General features: G+C 41.9%; 1 protein-coding gene across 1 annotated transcript in view; it reads right to left on the bottom strand.

The window, feature by feature from the left end:
* znrf1 (zinc and ring finger 1) overlaps positions 1-15227 on the bottom strand; it is a 55580-nt gene extending 40353 nt beyond the window's left edge. The window contains exon 1 of the mRNA XM_053631270.1: positions 14224-15227. Coding sequence (XP_053487245.1) covers positions 14224-14653 — 430 coding nt within the window. The 5' untranslated portion in view covers positions 14654-15227. The remainder of the gene's footprint in view (positions 1-14223) is intronic.
* Positions 15228-16472: the final 1245 nt, after the last annotated feature.

Raw genomic sequence — 16472 nt, 5'->3', positions numbered from 1 at the left:
ATCCTTGGCTTCTTCTTGTCTCTTACCCTCATCTCAACTGTCTGTCTTGTTTTCATGTCAGTCTCATCTCAACTGTCTCTCTTGCTCTTCCTTTCTTCTTGTCTCTCACCCTCATTTCCAACTGTCTCTCGCTTTCATCTAAGACTCTCTCTTAACCTCATCTCCTACAGTCTCCCTCACCTTCATCTCTCTCTCTCGAGCTCCCTGTTTTTTCGTTGATCATCCTCATCTCCAACTGTCTCTCTTGCTTTCATATCTGTCTCTCACGCTCATCTCCAAGAGTCCCGTTCACTTTCATGTCTGTCTATCGTCTTCTTTGTTTTGTGTCATCACTCACCCTTATCTCCAACTCTCCATCTCTCGGTCTCAGACTGTGTATCCCTTTTCCTTGCCTTTTATTATTATTCCTGACTCTCTCGTCCTCCTTTTGTTTGTCATCTGTATTTTTCTTATCCTATCTCTTTTTATGTCCTGACTATATCTTCCTCATCTCAGTCGATCTTTGTCCCCTATCTGATTCTTCCCTTCTTGCCGTCTTCCCTCTCTGACGCACTCATCTGTCGGTCTTATCCTTTCATTTCTCTGTATATCCGTCTTGCCCTCTCCCCATCTACGACCACTCATCTTAGTCACTCTTCCTCTCATTCCTCTTTCTTGCTCAGTGTCATTTCTCAGACTTCCGTACTGTTTCTCCTCCTCTCTCTTCCACATCTGATCCACACACTGTCTTAGATTCTCTCTTCACACATTTCTATCATCTCTGAATATCTGTATCTCCCTCCTTCTGTCTGTCTATCTGTCTCTCTCTCATCCCAGACCATTTATCCCACTTCCTGTTTCGCTGAGCACCCTAAGACACTGACCATCTTTTGTTTCCGTTTCCTTTCTCTGTCGCTAACCCACGTCGCTATGTCGCTAACCCATTTTCTCATTTGTAAGTCGCTTTGGATAAAATCGTCTGCTAAGCGAATAAATGTAAATGTAAATGTATGTAACCCTCGCTCATCTCTGGCAGTCTGTTTCCATCTCTCCCCCTTTTTCTATTTCCTCTCCGTTTCCCCTTCTGTTTGTCTCGCTCTCTCCTCTCAGACTCTTTCATCATCCTGTTTTGCCTTTTTCGCTCATTGTCCTGGTTTCTCTCCATCTCTCTCATCTCAGACTCACTTAGCATCCTGTTTTCACTTTGTCCATCTGTTTCTCTCAACTCAGACTCTCTTTTTGTCCCAGTTTCTCTCAGGCCACCTCAGTCTCAATCAGCCTGATTGTTTCTTGTCCTCCCTGTCCCTCATCTATCAATCTATCTATATATCTATTGCTCAGTTTCTCTATTCTCTATTATTTCAATTTGACTGTCCCTTCATTTCTTCCCCCACCCCGTTTGTGCGTGTGTCTTACCTTGGACAGTGTCTCTTCTTCCCTACATTTCTCATATTTGATTTCTCTGTATCTTCATCCTTTTTGTTCTTCTCCATCTCCTCTCTTCCTCTTTTTTTATTTCTTTTGCTTCTGCTCAGTCTCTTCCTTCCTGATTGCAGACTCTCTCACCTTCTGCTTTTCTGTAATTTCCCCTTCTTTCTGTTCTTGTCTCTCCTTTTCATCTCAGACTCTCTCTCTCTTCCTATCTGATTTCAGTCACTCCTTTGTTTTCCCTTGATTCTCCATATCGCCTCTTATTCGGTCTCTTCGTATGGATTCCAGTTTAAGGGTTGAGCATCTCGGCAAAAACACCAAAACAAGCGGCAAGGTTGTCACAGCAACATCCGACCTTATTCAGTCCTGCGGTGTGTGTCATGAGTGTCTCCTGGTCTGCCTTGGGTATGTGTTTGTTTACATCATGTGCACAAAATGTCCATGTAGACGTCCGTCTGTATCTGGGAGGCTTGTCGTGCATCCCAGCCTACTTGAATGTGAATGTGTGTGGCTTGACATAGATGTTTTATATATTGTGCTGTGATAAAGAGAAAAAAAGAAAAAAAAAAAAGAGAGACACAAAGATGGAGAGACAGATGGAGAAGTGAAGAGATGGCAAATAAATGGTGAGTGACCTATATTTCTGAATTGTGCTGCCACAGATTGGATTGCAGATGTTTCATTGTCATCCCTCATAAAAAGAAAAAGGTGGTTTGTGAGAATTTCTAGATTTGTTGACTGACAACAATTGTCATTCAACTGCTTAGTAGGAATTCCTATTCTGTCACCATGGACAAGCTACCAGCGGTTTATAAGGAGCGCCATCGTGTCACTTAAAAGGGAGATTTGAATCCCAGAAATATCACAAGCTACCTTTTCACAGAGGATGACTAAATCTGATCACAAGGAAAGCACATTGAAATCAGTTGAGATCACGCGAGAAACGTGTGTGTGTGTGTGTGTGTTACACAACCTTCCACAGAACCAGCATAACTTGTTCCTCTATTGCTGTCAGTTTCAGCTCTGGTACTCTGCAGAGTCCAAAAAAACTGCGGCAGTGTATTATCAAGTGCGTTGAGAAAACCAGCAGCTGCGATCATCCATCCCTCACCGAGGGTACTTTACACCAATCAGCCAAAACTTTAAAACCACCTTCCTAATATTGTGCAGATCTCCCTTGTGCCACCAAAACAGCTCTGAAGCGTCAAGGGATGGACTCCACAAGACCTCTGAAGGTGTGCTGTGGTATCTGGCACCAAAACACCAGCAGCAGATGCTTTAAGTTGCAAGGTCGGGCCGCCATGGATCAGACTTGTTTGTCCAGCACATCCCACAGATGCTCGATCGGGTTGAGGTCTGGGGAATTTGGAGGCCAAGTCAACACCATGAACTCTTTGTCAAGTTCCTCAAACCATTCCTGAACAATTTTTGCAGTGTGGCATGGTGCTGAAAGAGGCCACTGCCATTAGGGTGTACTGTTGCCATGAAGGGGTGTACTGCTGTTTAAGTAGGTGGTACGTGTCAAAGTAACATCCACATGGTTTCCCAGCAGAACATTGCCCAGAGCATCACACTTCCTCCGCCAGCTTGCCTTCTATCCATAGTGCATCCTAGTGCCATCGGTTCCCCAGGTAAGTGATGCACACGCACCCGGTCATCCACATGATGTAAAAGAAAACATGATTCATCAGACCAGGCCACCTTCTTCCATTGCAAGGTCCCGTTCTGATGGTCACATGCCCATTGTAGGTACTTTCGGCAGTGGACAGGGGTCAGCAAGTGTACTCCGACTGTTCTGCAGCTACGCAGTCCCATACGCAGCAAGCTGTGATGCACTGTGTTCTGACATCTTTCTATCATAGCCAGCATTAACTTTTTCAGCAATTTGCGCTACAGTAGCTTTTCTGTGGGATCGGGCCAGATGGGCTAGCATTCGCTCCCCACATGCTTCAAGGAGCCTTTGGTGCCCATGACCCTGTCACCGGTTTTCCTTCCTTCAACCACTTTAGGTAGATATTAACCACTGAATACCGAGAACACTCCACAAGACCTGGCATTTTAGAGATGCTCTGACCCAGTCAGCTAGCCATCACAATTTAGACCTTGTTTAAGTCACTCAGATCCCTACGCTTGCCCATTTTTCCTGCTTCCAACACAACAACTCCAAGAACTGACTGTTCACTTGCTGCCTAATATATCCCACCCCTTGACAGGTGCTATTGTAACAAGATAATCGATGTTTTTTACGTCACCAGTCAGTGGTTTTAAATGTTATGGCTGATCATACTGCCACAGCCATACTTATACCACTATAGCAAAAATGTATGTAAATAAATGATGTACTATCCTGTACTAATAGACTAATCCTATTATTAACGTCTAAATTCTGAATAAACATCCCATCGTTCATGGAAGCCAGCTGAAGGTTACAAAACAAGCGGAGTTCACAGAAAGTGACAAAATGAAGTACAGTAGTTTAAAATGCTACACTGATCAACATGGCATCCATCATATTGCAACAGTGCAAAAAAAAAATTAAAAAAAACCCAAAACATTTCACTGTGCTCACATTTTACTGTCTATTATCATGCTGATGGCTCAGTGACGGCTGTGTGCTAATTAACTACAGGCCGACCTTTTCCAACACTCTGTGTAGACGTCTGGGGTGACTGCCCAGAACTGCAATTATCTCACCAAAAACCAGCCAGTCTGCCAATTCCTATTTCTTTCTTTGCTCTAATGTTTTTTTTTTAATGCTACAATACTAGCTACATGCAATTTCGCTCATCACTGCTCATAAGGAAAAGACGAAGAAGTCATTTCAAGTTCTTGGGTGGGGTAAAGCTGGCAGCAGACAAAAGCATATTGCCAATTACCTGACGTGACCTGCTTCTACTAAAGTTCCGTCATAAAAAGGCAGAACAAAACCTTAAGTACAACTGGAAAACCCAGCATTGCTCTTTCTTCTGGTGTTCAAGAAAGTAGGAAGCTAATTATGAAATTATGGGGCTTAAAATGAGTCTTATCCATTTGGGTCTAATGTTAGTTATGATTTGTATTTAGATTTTTTTTGCCCCTTGAGTATTATATGTTTATAGAATAGTACAATGTGTTCTGTTGAGCAGTTTCCAACGTGCCAAACCAAATCCCTGTACAGGACAAGAAGTGGTGAATAAAACTAAATAAAATAAAATTACCCCCTCATCCTGCAAACATATTTTGAAACTCCAGATATGGTCAAAATATGTGCCTAGGGAAGGGACACCCGCTATCCTGACAGAATAGGGCAATCATTCGACCCATTTCCCAAACCATAAACTAATATGGCTGGTCAGTATGACCAAATAACATCAATACCATAATAATACAATACCTCTGATCAGAGGTTAACATTTTGTACAGGAACAAAAGTTCCTTCGTTTAAGTTCAGCATTAAAACGGTTATATATTAGACATATTTGCTGGCAGCTTGTTATTGATCCCAAACGTTGTGATGCATATAATTTATCGTGGTAGACCTCACTATCAGCTAAATACAGACAACAGAACCAAATACCTGTCTGTCTTTTCAAAAGTGACTTATTTTAGTTGGTTATATGAACAAATACAACAGCATGTGTTTTCAAACACTGAAAACATTAGATGGTGAACTTGCCTTGGTGAAGAGTCTAAAACAAATGTTCACTTATCAGAGGTGCAAACATTGCTGAGCAAATCCATCTATTTTCTTTCCAGCTTATATTACATAGGGATGTGGGGGAGCCTGGAGCCTATCCCAGGGAACTCCAAGCACAAGGCTGCCAACCCATTGCAGCACCCAGTCACACACATTCACGTACTTATTCACATGCTACGGACAATTTAGAAATACCAATCAGCCTACAATGCATGGCAATCAGTCCTATGCATATTTGGATTCGGGGAGCATACGGGAGTACCTGGAGGAAACCCCCGAATCACAGGGCGAACATGCAAGCTCCGCTCTCATACAGTGGAGGCGGGATTCAAACCCCCAACCCCAGAGGTGCGAGACAAACATGCTAACCACTAAGTAATTAACAGCTAACACTTGACTTAATTTATGTTATATTAAGCGAACATTTTTCATAGTGTATTTTTGTGTGGAAGTACTGCTCTGCAGCATAACCTTAGAAAAACTTTTGCAAAACCTGATATCTATCATGATACACAATATGCCTTGTGATATTTATTAAGCCCAAAACATCAACACTAATGAACGAATATGAACATTTTTTATTTAAAAAACAAAGAAAAAAAAAAGAATCGGAACAAAATCATACCACTCTCTCCTAACCTGACTGTTTACGTACTTCACAAACCTCAGAATGACTGTATGCATGACAGCTAAAGCTACAGAAAAGCAGAATCATCTCCACTGCGATCGATACGCTTGGACTTGGTGACCCAGACTGAAAACTGAATCGGCCCACAAGACTCATTACTTACTGTCCTCATCAGTAAGCGATTACTCTGGCCTAGTGCAGGAGACTAATTAAAAAGACATAGGACAATCACTTCTGTCTTTATTTGGCCCTGAGACTTCACGAACGTACACAGGGGACTCACTGACCGAACATCTGGCCGTGTCTTTACCGTGAATACAGCAGGCCTTCATCTGAACATGACCAAGTCGAGCTGAGATTTGCAGACTGAACTGGGTGTCTACGTATATAAATACTAAACATGTCAGAATAACAGCACAATATCATACTTAAATCACTTTCATGGAGGTATGAAAGGATAAATAAACAAATACTACATCAGTCAAGCTTACATTGCATTCCAATCAAAAGGCAGTTCCCTAGCTAGGCTGCATTTACACACTATGAAGGTGTCCCATTTGGAAGGCCCCTGAGGTATCCTAAATTTATATCAGCACCAAATATGTCCTTCTCAGTGTAGGAAATTTATATACGTCTCCTCATTATTAAAGTTATTATCTTTACTATTATTGCATAAATTACAAAAAAAAAAAAAAAAAAAGTGGCCAAAATGTAACAGCCATTTCACATTGTGTTCTTGACCCAACAGCCTGCACTTCACCTCTAGGTAGCACTTTGACTTCATTTACCAAACTTTGATAATTTTATCAAATGGTAAATCAATGCAAGATGTAGTACGTAAGTAAAAGTAAACTGAACACTACTTACCATTAATATGACTTCCAAATATGAAAATTCATCCGTTCATTCGGACTGGAAAGAACAATACGAACGTCTCTTTTTTTTCATTTTAGCCATTTCACGTTTGTTAAAAAAAACTGAAAACAGACTGGCTATGTAATTTTCAACCGATTTACAAATTTACCGGGAAATTACCACTCCATTAAACATTGTGAGCTTGTTGTGCCCAATTGCGATTGGTTGGTGTATACATGACAAACTGGCATGGATTATGAATTATGTAATTTTTTTAAATGTGTAATATGTAGAGTTTTAATTGAATTAACACACTAGCTTTCATGATTCATGATTGGTTTTTTTCTCCCGTCGTTGAGCCTTAGACAATCACTGAAAGACCCATATATGGTTTGCGAACAGTATGTGTTTATAAATCTATGAAAAATAGGAAACATTGTAGCTATCTCTGTTTGTAGACCTTCATTCATTCTTCATTCATTCTGTGGTTAAACTAGCTGGCTAACTTAACACAACCCCAAAGCTGAAGTGAGAAACTTGTTAAAGACTACCACTAGAGATCTATAGGATTTCCAAATATTTCAACCAACAAAATAAACAAATCTATGACTTCTCCACACTTAAAAACAATTTTTATGACAAAATTTTTCCCTCTGCATGATTTAGAAGTGCTATATTAGAGTCGCCTTGGGCCCCTGTGCTGTACATGTCTCTTTTTAATGTCAGACCAAAGTACACTACTTTAAAAGCATGATGAAAATATTGGCACTAATAATAAATTCTATGGCTTTTTCAAATCCTAATAGATATTTTATAACACTGCAAAACTTTTACAAGGTCTGGGGCATGAAATTTTATTTTCCATGACTTTTCCAGGACACTTAACCATGTTATTCAGCACATATTATTTATCTTGTCTAAAGTAGCAGAAAATTAGCTGCTGTCAGTTTGGGATCTAACCTGAGGTAAGCTGATAATCTGCCGAGCAGGACTGAATAAACAAAAATCATCTTCATAACTTGCTAAAGGCTATGATGTGTAACAGGGGTTGCACGACCTAATTAATTTTCACAAGTCAACGAGTAATTTAAAATAGTTGCTAACTGGCCAACTTTTTCATAGTTAAAGCAATTTTTTTTTATTAGTGCACTGAAACAACAGCAAAGACGGCACCAAACCAAACTTCAACTAACAGCCATACACAGGCTACAAATGATATTTCCATATTTCATGTATAACCTGGCAGATGTGACTCAGCTGAAATTGCTGATTCTGGCAATGAGAGCACACAGCATGGAAGCTCATGTCAGTCTTCCTTCAATGGAGGATGTCTATAGCAGCATCAAGGAGGTTTTTTCCAGGTTGATAATGACCCAGGAGTTGAATCTTCACGTCTGGATTGGTCTCGGTCAGCTCGCACCACTGGCAAGCTTTAAGCAAGCTGTGACAACCACATTCAAGAGTGGCTTGAGTGGGACTGGATAGTGAAGAGCAACCCATGGCACTTTTCCCAGCATTGTCTTACACATTGTGCAGCTGCCTGTAGAATTCCCCGCAAATATTTTCAAACTAACAAAATTAATTTACACACCTCTCTTTTTACCATCTGCCTTGCTACTGTTGTTGCCACCACCCTGATTAATCGACATCTAAACACCAAATACTAGTGAACATTAACTGACCAGTCTATACAACCTTGAATTTATACCGACACAGATGGCCATCGTGAACATGATGCCTATTAAACTAACTGTTCAGGTAAAATGCCACCCAATCACACAGGGACCCTTGGAGAATTTGCCTACTTTGGCTGCCTACACAACTTCAGGATGATACATGTGTTTATTACTCAAAAGCCAAGAATGTAGCTCTAAAATCAATGCCCCTGTTTTCTAGGATGCTGCATTTTTGGAAAGTGTTTGTGCTCCTGAGATAAAAGCTGCCCTGTTCAGAAGGCAGGATAAGGACGTGCTCCTCAAGGATGCAGATCTCAGACTCAATAGCGAGAGAGGCACGTTAAAACACGCCAGAGAGAAAAATCAAGTTGCATCTGTGATATATTGAAGAGATGAACTCAAGCTTTTCCAAGCATGGTCACTGGTGAGACAGTGTTTACTTTGCGCATGACGAAGGGGAACAGCGAGACGCCGGCTCAAGTCGCTGGCTCGAATTCACAGTAGAAAGGTCTTTTGAACAGTAAAGCTATTCTCTCAGGCGCCATCCATACCAAGTATACTAGTATGGAATGCATTATCAAGCACGGAACAGGCATAAGCCAAAACTGAATTTCATATCATGATCATTTCTTATACTCTCATTACACTATACGATATTATGATGATCCATTTCATGAAGGGCAGTATTTAGATGCGAGGTGGGTATTATGACCAGACACTTCTCAATCATTTGTGTGACAAAACATTTCTCTAATACTGAATGCATATGACACGAGTTTAGCACGGATTTCCTTGTTGCAGACTACTTATAAATATAAAATAAACACAACATGATTCCTGGTGGCACACAGAATAAAATAGCTCATGATTCTTTGCACTATACCTCCAGTTCTCTTTGCAGAACAGACAATCCCTGCTGCCCGCATATCCCAAACCATTCAATCCATCCACCCATCCATTTCCTGTACCACTTATCAAAAAAGCAGATTGTGTGTCCAAGTTTTAGTTTTGCTTTTTGTTTTTTTAAATTGTGGTTACCTGGTGAACAAGTAGGTTCAACAACCAGATAAAATAACAACTTCTTGACTTTTGCAAAAAATATATAATTCATTTTGTAGCCATGTTTAAGCTTGTGCTTAAAATGTGCTTTCATAGTTTTGCAATGTCACTGTTCATCATCGACTTCGTGACTTTTTGTTGAAGTCCTCAAAAACATTACTAGATGAGGATAAGGTCTGTGCCTACACAGTCGTCCCCTCCCAAGGGATTCATCGGCTTCGTTTACCTTAGTCTGCATAAAGGCATTTTACTAAATAACTAGCTGGCTATGCATTATTACATTATGTTAGCTATAACCATAATTTTAGCCAAGTCAATTCGGTTTCCAGGCAGCCAAAATTTGGAACTGGGCAGCACACTGGACCATCCACTTCCCTAGTGAATGAATTAATTTATTCTATGTATACCTCTGCATATGTAACTGATTATCCTAGTATGCTGTCATCAGGTACCTTTAATTAGATAAATTTCTTGTTATAATACCTGAATTAACAAGATCATATGTAAGTATTATATAAACAAAGCATCTGATAAGATACTAATCTGCATACAAAAGACAAAACTGATTAAATTAACAGTGCAAATGTCTAACAAATTCAAAAGGATAAGTGACAACACACACACACACACACACACACACAGGAATTATAATTTGCATTAAAGTAAATAAGAGCATCTTCAATGCCTGAGGTTTGTACTCCACCCTTTACACTCTCTAACTCCACAGCTTAATCCTAATTAACCTCAACCACTTCAGAAACGCTGTTCTAGTCGAAGAAACATGACGACGTTCTACCTGATGACTGCCTCACCTGCAGCTTCATTTATGACTAACCAACTGAGCTCAAGCTCCTCGGAATGGAGCAAAGCGTGACCTTTGTCGAAGTGAGTCAGGAAAACAAACTCGGACATGTTGACATCCGACTCGTGTCTCTCCGGAGAGCTCATTTGGGTTCTGCTAACGAGCACCGAAGGGAGCTGTGGCTCAGCTTGAGCCATGGGAAACCCAACAGTTCTCAAACCTGATCCTGGCGTCCCGGTATGCTGCACAGTTTAGTGTTTTTCTAGTTTTAACACACCCAAAAGGTGTGTTAACCTCATGTAAGACATGTTGATGAACTGACAACAAGAATCAGGTGTGTTCGAGCAAGAAAACACAAAATATGTGCAGTACAGGGGAACAGAAGGATAAGGGTTTGGAAACCATCCCATAGATGTTCCATCATGTGGAATTAAGCACAGGATAAGAATATGTCCCTGACCCCCCTACTCCCTATTCAAGTCAGTATTTCTCAAGCTTGATCCTTTAGTCGTCTTCTGCACATTTTTTCTTGCTCAAACATGACAGTCTCAAGCCTTCAGTCAACGGCTAGGTTTAGCAGGCGTGTAAGAGTTGAGAAATCACTGGTTAGTTATTCCCCCTGCTTTAGCAAGCTCACTTTCTCACAAAGGTCTTCTTGAGGAGCCGACAGGACAGAGGTTAAACAGAAACCACAACTTTCCATAGTTCCCTGACATCAGTCAAGTCAAAACTCACTCGATCTGCCTCCACAGGTTCAGTAATATGAGCTCTTTTCAGAGAAATTTTCTAAGGGAAATGTATTTTATTTTCAAAGGATTTCTTAACCAGGATCAAAGGTTTCCCCAACCAGAACTTCAAGTTCATTTACTCATCCTTCATCTTCAATATCCAGTTTATCTTCAGTGTACGGTGGAGCCTATCCCAGGAATGCTGGGCGTGAGGCGAGAATATAGCCTGGATAGAGTTCCTAAACTGACTACAAATCATTCCATACTGTAACAATGAGGCAACATGGTTCAACGCTTTTCAGGAGTCTAGTATTATCCATCCATCTACTGTATCCTTCATAGGACCGCGTGGAGCCTATACCAGGGGACCTATACCAGGGGACTCAGGGCACGAGGTGGGGGACAACACCCTGGACAGGGTTCAACCCATCGCAGGGCACAATTGCACACACTCACACACCACGGACAATTTGGAAATGTCAATCAGCCTACAACACATGTCTTTGGACTGGGGGAGGAATCTGGAGTACCCAGAGGAAACCCTCGAACATGCAAACTCCACGCACACAGGGCAGGGGTGGGAATCGAACCTCCAACCCTGGAGGTGCGAGGCAAATATGCTAACCACTAAACCATCACGCGCTATGCTAGCAACCAGCTCCAGCAAGTTAGCAAGCAAGAATTTTCTTCTGGCTATGGCTAATTTCACAGCTTTTTTGCTTGTCCGTCCCTCCAAAGTGAAGCCCTTGCTGAAGCCTGATGAAGTACTAGATATAAGAACAGTGCCAAGTGTGGCATTGATTAGAAGTATAAAGAAAAGGTACACTTAACTACAGTGTTCTGCAGATGAGAACATTATCTAGAATTGCCTAATCACATTCAGCAATACTCGATTTTAGTTATTAGTACCAATTGTGTTCAATATGTAGGATTAGAAATATTTTTTTAATGAATTATATAATACTAGTAAAAAAACTAGTAAAAAAAAAATAATAATATGAAAAAGTAGAAAATGTGTTTTAATTTAGACCCAGTGAAGAAAAATGGGGGGGGGGGGACTGCCAGAGTGATGGGATTTGCTAGCACTGTGGTCTTTCATGATTTAACAACAGAAAAGCACAATGACTGAATCATTTGTCTCATGCATAGCATGCTGGAGCCCTGTTAAAGCAGGACAAACACTAAAATGTGGACTTGAGCAGTAAGCCATGTTCATCCACTTAAGTCCCACATGACTGTATGGAGGTACAGACATGTTGCCCAATCCTGCTTCTTTACCCCCACTGTTATGACACCTGACACAAATCATTATTCGTTCACAAGGTTAGGGCAGGAAAAACACTTCTGTCTGCAGTGCAAGGAGAATCGAGAACCAGAACACAAACACAGAATTACAGGAAGTGGGTTGCAATGCTTATCATCTGCTTAGTCTCAGACGACTGCATTCATATGCTTGTGTTGCAAAATCCTGGTTCTTTAATACTTCTGTCCTCATATTCGTCATCTTTTTTTTGCCAGACTTGTTGCTTATCTGCTCTAATACTGCCTTTACAGTTAATCACACATCCTGACCAAAAAGTTGAATCAGATTCCGATTGTCACGGAACTTTACTCTTATTATGATAAAAGAAATGATGGACTCAGCATTTGATGGCTGATAAACCTGGTTGCATTATGTGCATTTTTTTTGGAATATATTACCACAGAAAAAATGTTAGAAGATACTACAAATTTATATATTACAAGTGAATTGTAAATTATACAAGTGAAATACAGTCCCTCCAGGATTGTGCAATCGCAGAAATTAACACAAAATAAAGGACTGTTTGTTTGGTGTTTTAATGCCATGCCAGCTTCTACGGCTATTTTCATGGTGAGAAATGTCTAAGGGACTCTAAGGTTTTTAAAATGAATTTTTCTTCAAAACTCTAAAATTGCATTATGTTTCGCAAAATCAAGGAAACTCCGCAATATTTGGAGGAGCTTACAATTTTTCAAAACTTCCACAGATTTGGGTCAAGATGTGTCATGTGACATCATTGCTATGCGCATTCAACCAAAGCCCTCTGCGATTCATGTATTTCAAACAAGAGTACAGCACAGCAAAATCAAGCAATTTTGGCCCAACAAACATACAAAAATTTTTTTTAAAAACTCAGCAAAATCCTGCACATACTGATAATGCAACCATTTAAGCCATTTCCATGATACACAACATTTAATTTCTAACAATACATCTGCTTTCTTCATTCAATCCTCTTCAGTAACTGCTTTATTGTGGCAAGAGTTCTACTGGAGCTGGAGCCTATCCTGTCCCAGGGAAAACTGACACTTGGGCATGAGCCAGGAATACACCTTGGATGGGATGCTCGGATGAACACGCGCACGAATGCATGCACAAACACACACAAACACAGTAGCAATTTAATGTAGCAAATCCATCTCCATTCATATTTTTGGGAACTGGGAGGAAACCAGAGAACCCAGAGAAACCCTTTCAGACAGGATGAGAACATAGAGATCTTAATATCCAAATAAATTACTCGTATCGCTGTGCTATATCGTATCATCCATGATATACCTGTACAATTCCTCCCCATCCTGCGATATCGCTGATTATGTGTTTATGCACCGCAACATGCAGAATGAGAACAAGCGTGGCAGAAGGCAGAGGTTAGATTATGAATCCTGTCAGTTTTAGTGTTTGCATTTACACTGGAAATTTAATTTGTGAACAAATTTCATATTCCATTTTTTAGCCTACTTAATTGGCATAGTTTAGTATTTCATGATAGTCAGGATTAAGTTTTGCTTAATCAATGTTTGTGTTTGCACGGCTCTCAAGACCGTATGCTGATGTGACTCATGGCCAAAAGGAAAGTGTTGAATGTTACTATTTGCATAATTGTCATTTACATCATTACCCCAAGAAATACCATGAAATATCATGATACTCTTTTAAGTCTATATCATCCATCCCTAATGACCTGTTCATAATGAAAACACAGTTAACCACTACACTCCAATCTCAATATGCAGGTTAAACTGGGTCCTTCTGAGCAGGAGGAATACGGAAATATGATGCAAAATACTGGTTTAATGTTAACCCAGTTTAATGCACCTGAGAAAAAGAAAAAGCATAATTAAAAAGCAGGAAATTATGAGTGCACTGCGTGTTTTAGCAATCATCCAGCTCAGACAGACCCGGTTTAACCTGATGAGTGTGTGATAATGAGCTCATGTCGTGTCCAGGTGTGTGTGCAGGAAAGATTAAGGGATCGGGATGGAGACACAGTTGTCTCATATAGAGATGAGCTCATGTATTTGACAGCCATGTTGTCAGTGTGTTGATGAAGGTGATATTGATGACGATGATGCATACTGCTTACCGCTGTGTGCGCTGAACCAGCGGGGCGCGATGTGCAGAGGCAGCGTGTCCGCCAGTGATCCCCGCGAGCCCAGGTACAGCACGCCGTCCGTGTGCCGCCCATCCCCGCCTGTCTCGCGGTAGCCGTGAGCGCGTACCGAGTCCGAGCCCGAGCCGGAGCCCTGTCCCGCCGCGGCCCGGTCCGGCTCCGTGGCTCTGGGCGGGGCGGCTTGTGTGGCTGCGCTGGTGGTGGTGTAAAAACCGAAGGGCACCGGGCCGTTATGCTCCATGCCCATACCTGCCACGGAGCTCACCGAGCGGCTGCGGAGCCCCATCGTCCCTGCCGTCCGGAAGTGACCGAAGTGGGCCGATGGCGGCACCGCGCTGTCGTCTGTAGAGACGCCGGGAAACGGGGGCCGCGGCCGGGCCGCCGTACTCTGCTTACCCCCCATATGAAAACGGGGCTCCGGGAAAAGACGGGGGTGGGGACCAGGGGTGGGGATGTGGCGGAAATTAAAGGGGTCGAGTCGCCCCTCGAATGAGGGGGATTTTTCTTCCGCGCTTCCTCAATCAACCCCCGACAAAACAATCAGACTGAAGAAGAAAAAAAATCCGGGTTGTCAAGTCTGACTGAAGCAGCTGTGTCCGGGAGACGCGAGAGCCCGTTTTCTCGGTCGGATCATGGAGTCATGGAGAATTCACCTCCACGGTTAATAAAACAAAGACGGAAGGCCAGCTGAGATGTAACGGAGCGGAAACACCAACGCACGCCCTCGTCAAGTGACTGACAGGACAGGCTGAACAAAATCACGACAGAAACGATGACAAAGCTCGCGGCGCTGAGGACGAATCCGCAGCACACTGAGAACGCTCTCTTCTCCCTTTTCGTTCATTTCAATTCGAATAAACTCGGAATATTAGGCCATGACATGTGGAAGCGTATGTCACTCAACATGCGCCTGTATCAGTGTGTGTGCACGTCCGGCAGCGATTACGTCCAGGTGCGCTTCGCGAGCTCTCCGCCGTGGCGCCGCTGTTGCTGGTAGACAATGGGAGACGGTTACTGCGCATGCGCAGATTTACCAACCGCCAGATTGGACAGATGCTTTATTGAGCATGCGCGGATTCGGCAGCGTGGTTAAAAATTGGTCCGTTTAGTGCGCATGCGCGAGTTGGAGACCACATCGATATGGAGGTATAGGAATGGAATGCAATAAAACAAACAAACGAACGCACATATTAATTCTTTCCCTGCTTCCAACAAACCTGATTCAACTTCACAATATTGCCAAAGGTATGTGAACACCTGACCAACCTCCAATGTTCTGGAAAGGCGTTTCACTAGATTTTGGAGCCTGGCTGTGGGGATTTAGTCACAAGATCATTAGTGAGAACAGGCACTGATATTGGGTGAGGATCTGGGGTGTAGTCGGTGTTCCAGCTCACCCCAAACCTGTTCGGTGTGGTTGAGGTCAAGACTCTATGCAGGACACTAGAGTTCAACCACTCCAACATTGCCAAACCATGTTTACATGGCGCTTGCTTTATGCACAGGGGCATTGTCATGCTGGAACAGGTTTTGACCTCTTAGTTTCCAGTAAAGGGAGATTCTTGATTCTACAGAAAACAAAAACTTCCACTTTGTGGCAACAGTTTGGGGAAGAACCACGTATGGGTCTGATGGTCAGGTGTCTGCAAACATTTGGCCATGTAGTGTATTTAGCAACCCTTCCTCAATTGAATTGGGTGTGTTATTACACGAAAATACTCAAATGTGCAGGGCATGTGGTACACCAGGACGAGGGTTGGGAACCTGTGGACCGGATTAAAATATTCCGCGACAATGACAAAAAAAAGCTCAATAGCATTCGTGTGAAAACGGCGACATCTGCTGGCCAAAGGGTCCAACTGCAGAGTCTAAATAAATCTCTTCATATAGTTTTGAGAATAAATACATAAGAGTACTGTGCAGAAGTCTTTGGCAACTGCAGAATGCCTTAAGAAATAATGAAACTATACATTTCTATATAAAAATACACTAAAATGCAGTAAACAGTAATAAACTAATCAAAAGTAGTATTTGGTGTGACAGCCCCTTGCTTTGTTAAATAAATAAATAAACCATCAGAAGTTTCAGGTACAATTTTTGCAGGACTGCCACAGCTCTTCTGGAGACTTTGACTGTTGTTCTTGCTTCTTGCTTGCATGCAAAATCCAGCAGCCTTCAGTTATGTTTTTGTCTCAGAAGTGGTCTCCCTGATGAAACAAAAA

This window comes from Ictalurus furcatus, chromosome 8 (assembly GCF_023375685.1).
Source record: "Ictalurus furcatus strain D&B chromosome 8, Billie_1.0, whole genome shotgun sequence".
NCBI classification, from domain to species: domain Eukaryota; kingdom Metazoa; phylum Chordata; class Actinopteri; order Siluriformes; family Ictaluridae; genus Ictalurus; species Ictalurus furcatus.
Note: the sequence above shows the minus strand (reverse complement) of the source record. Positions and strands in the feature narration are given on the sequence as shown.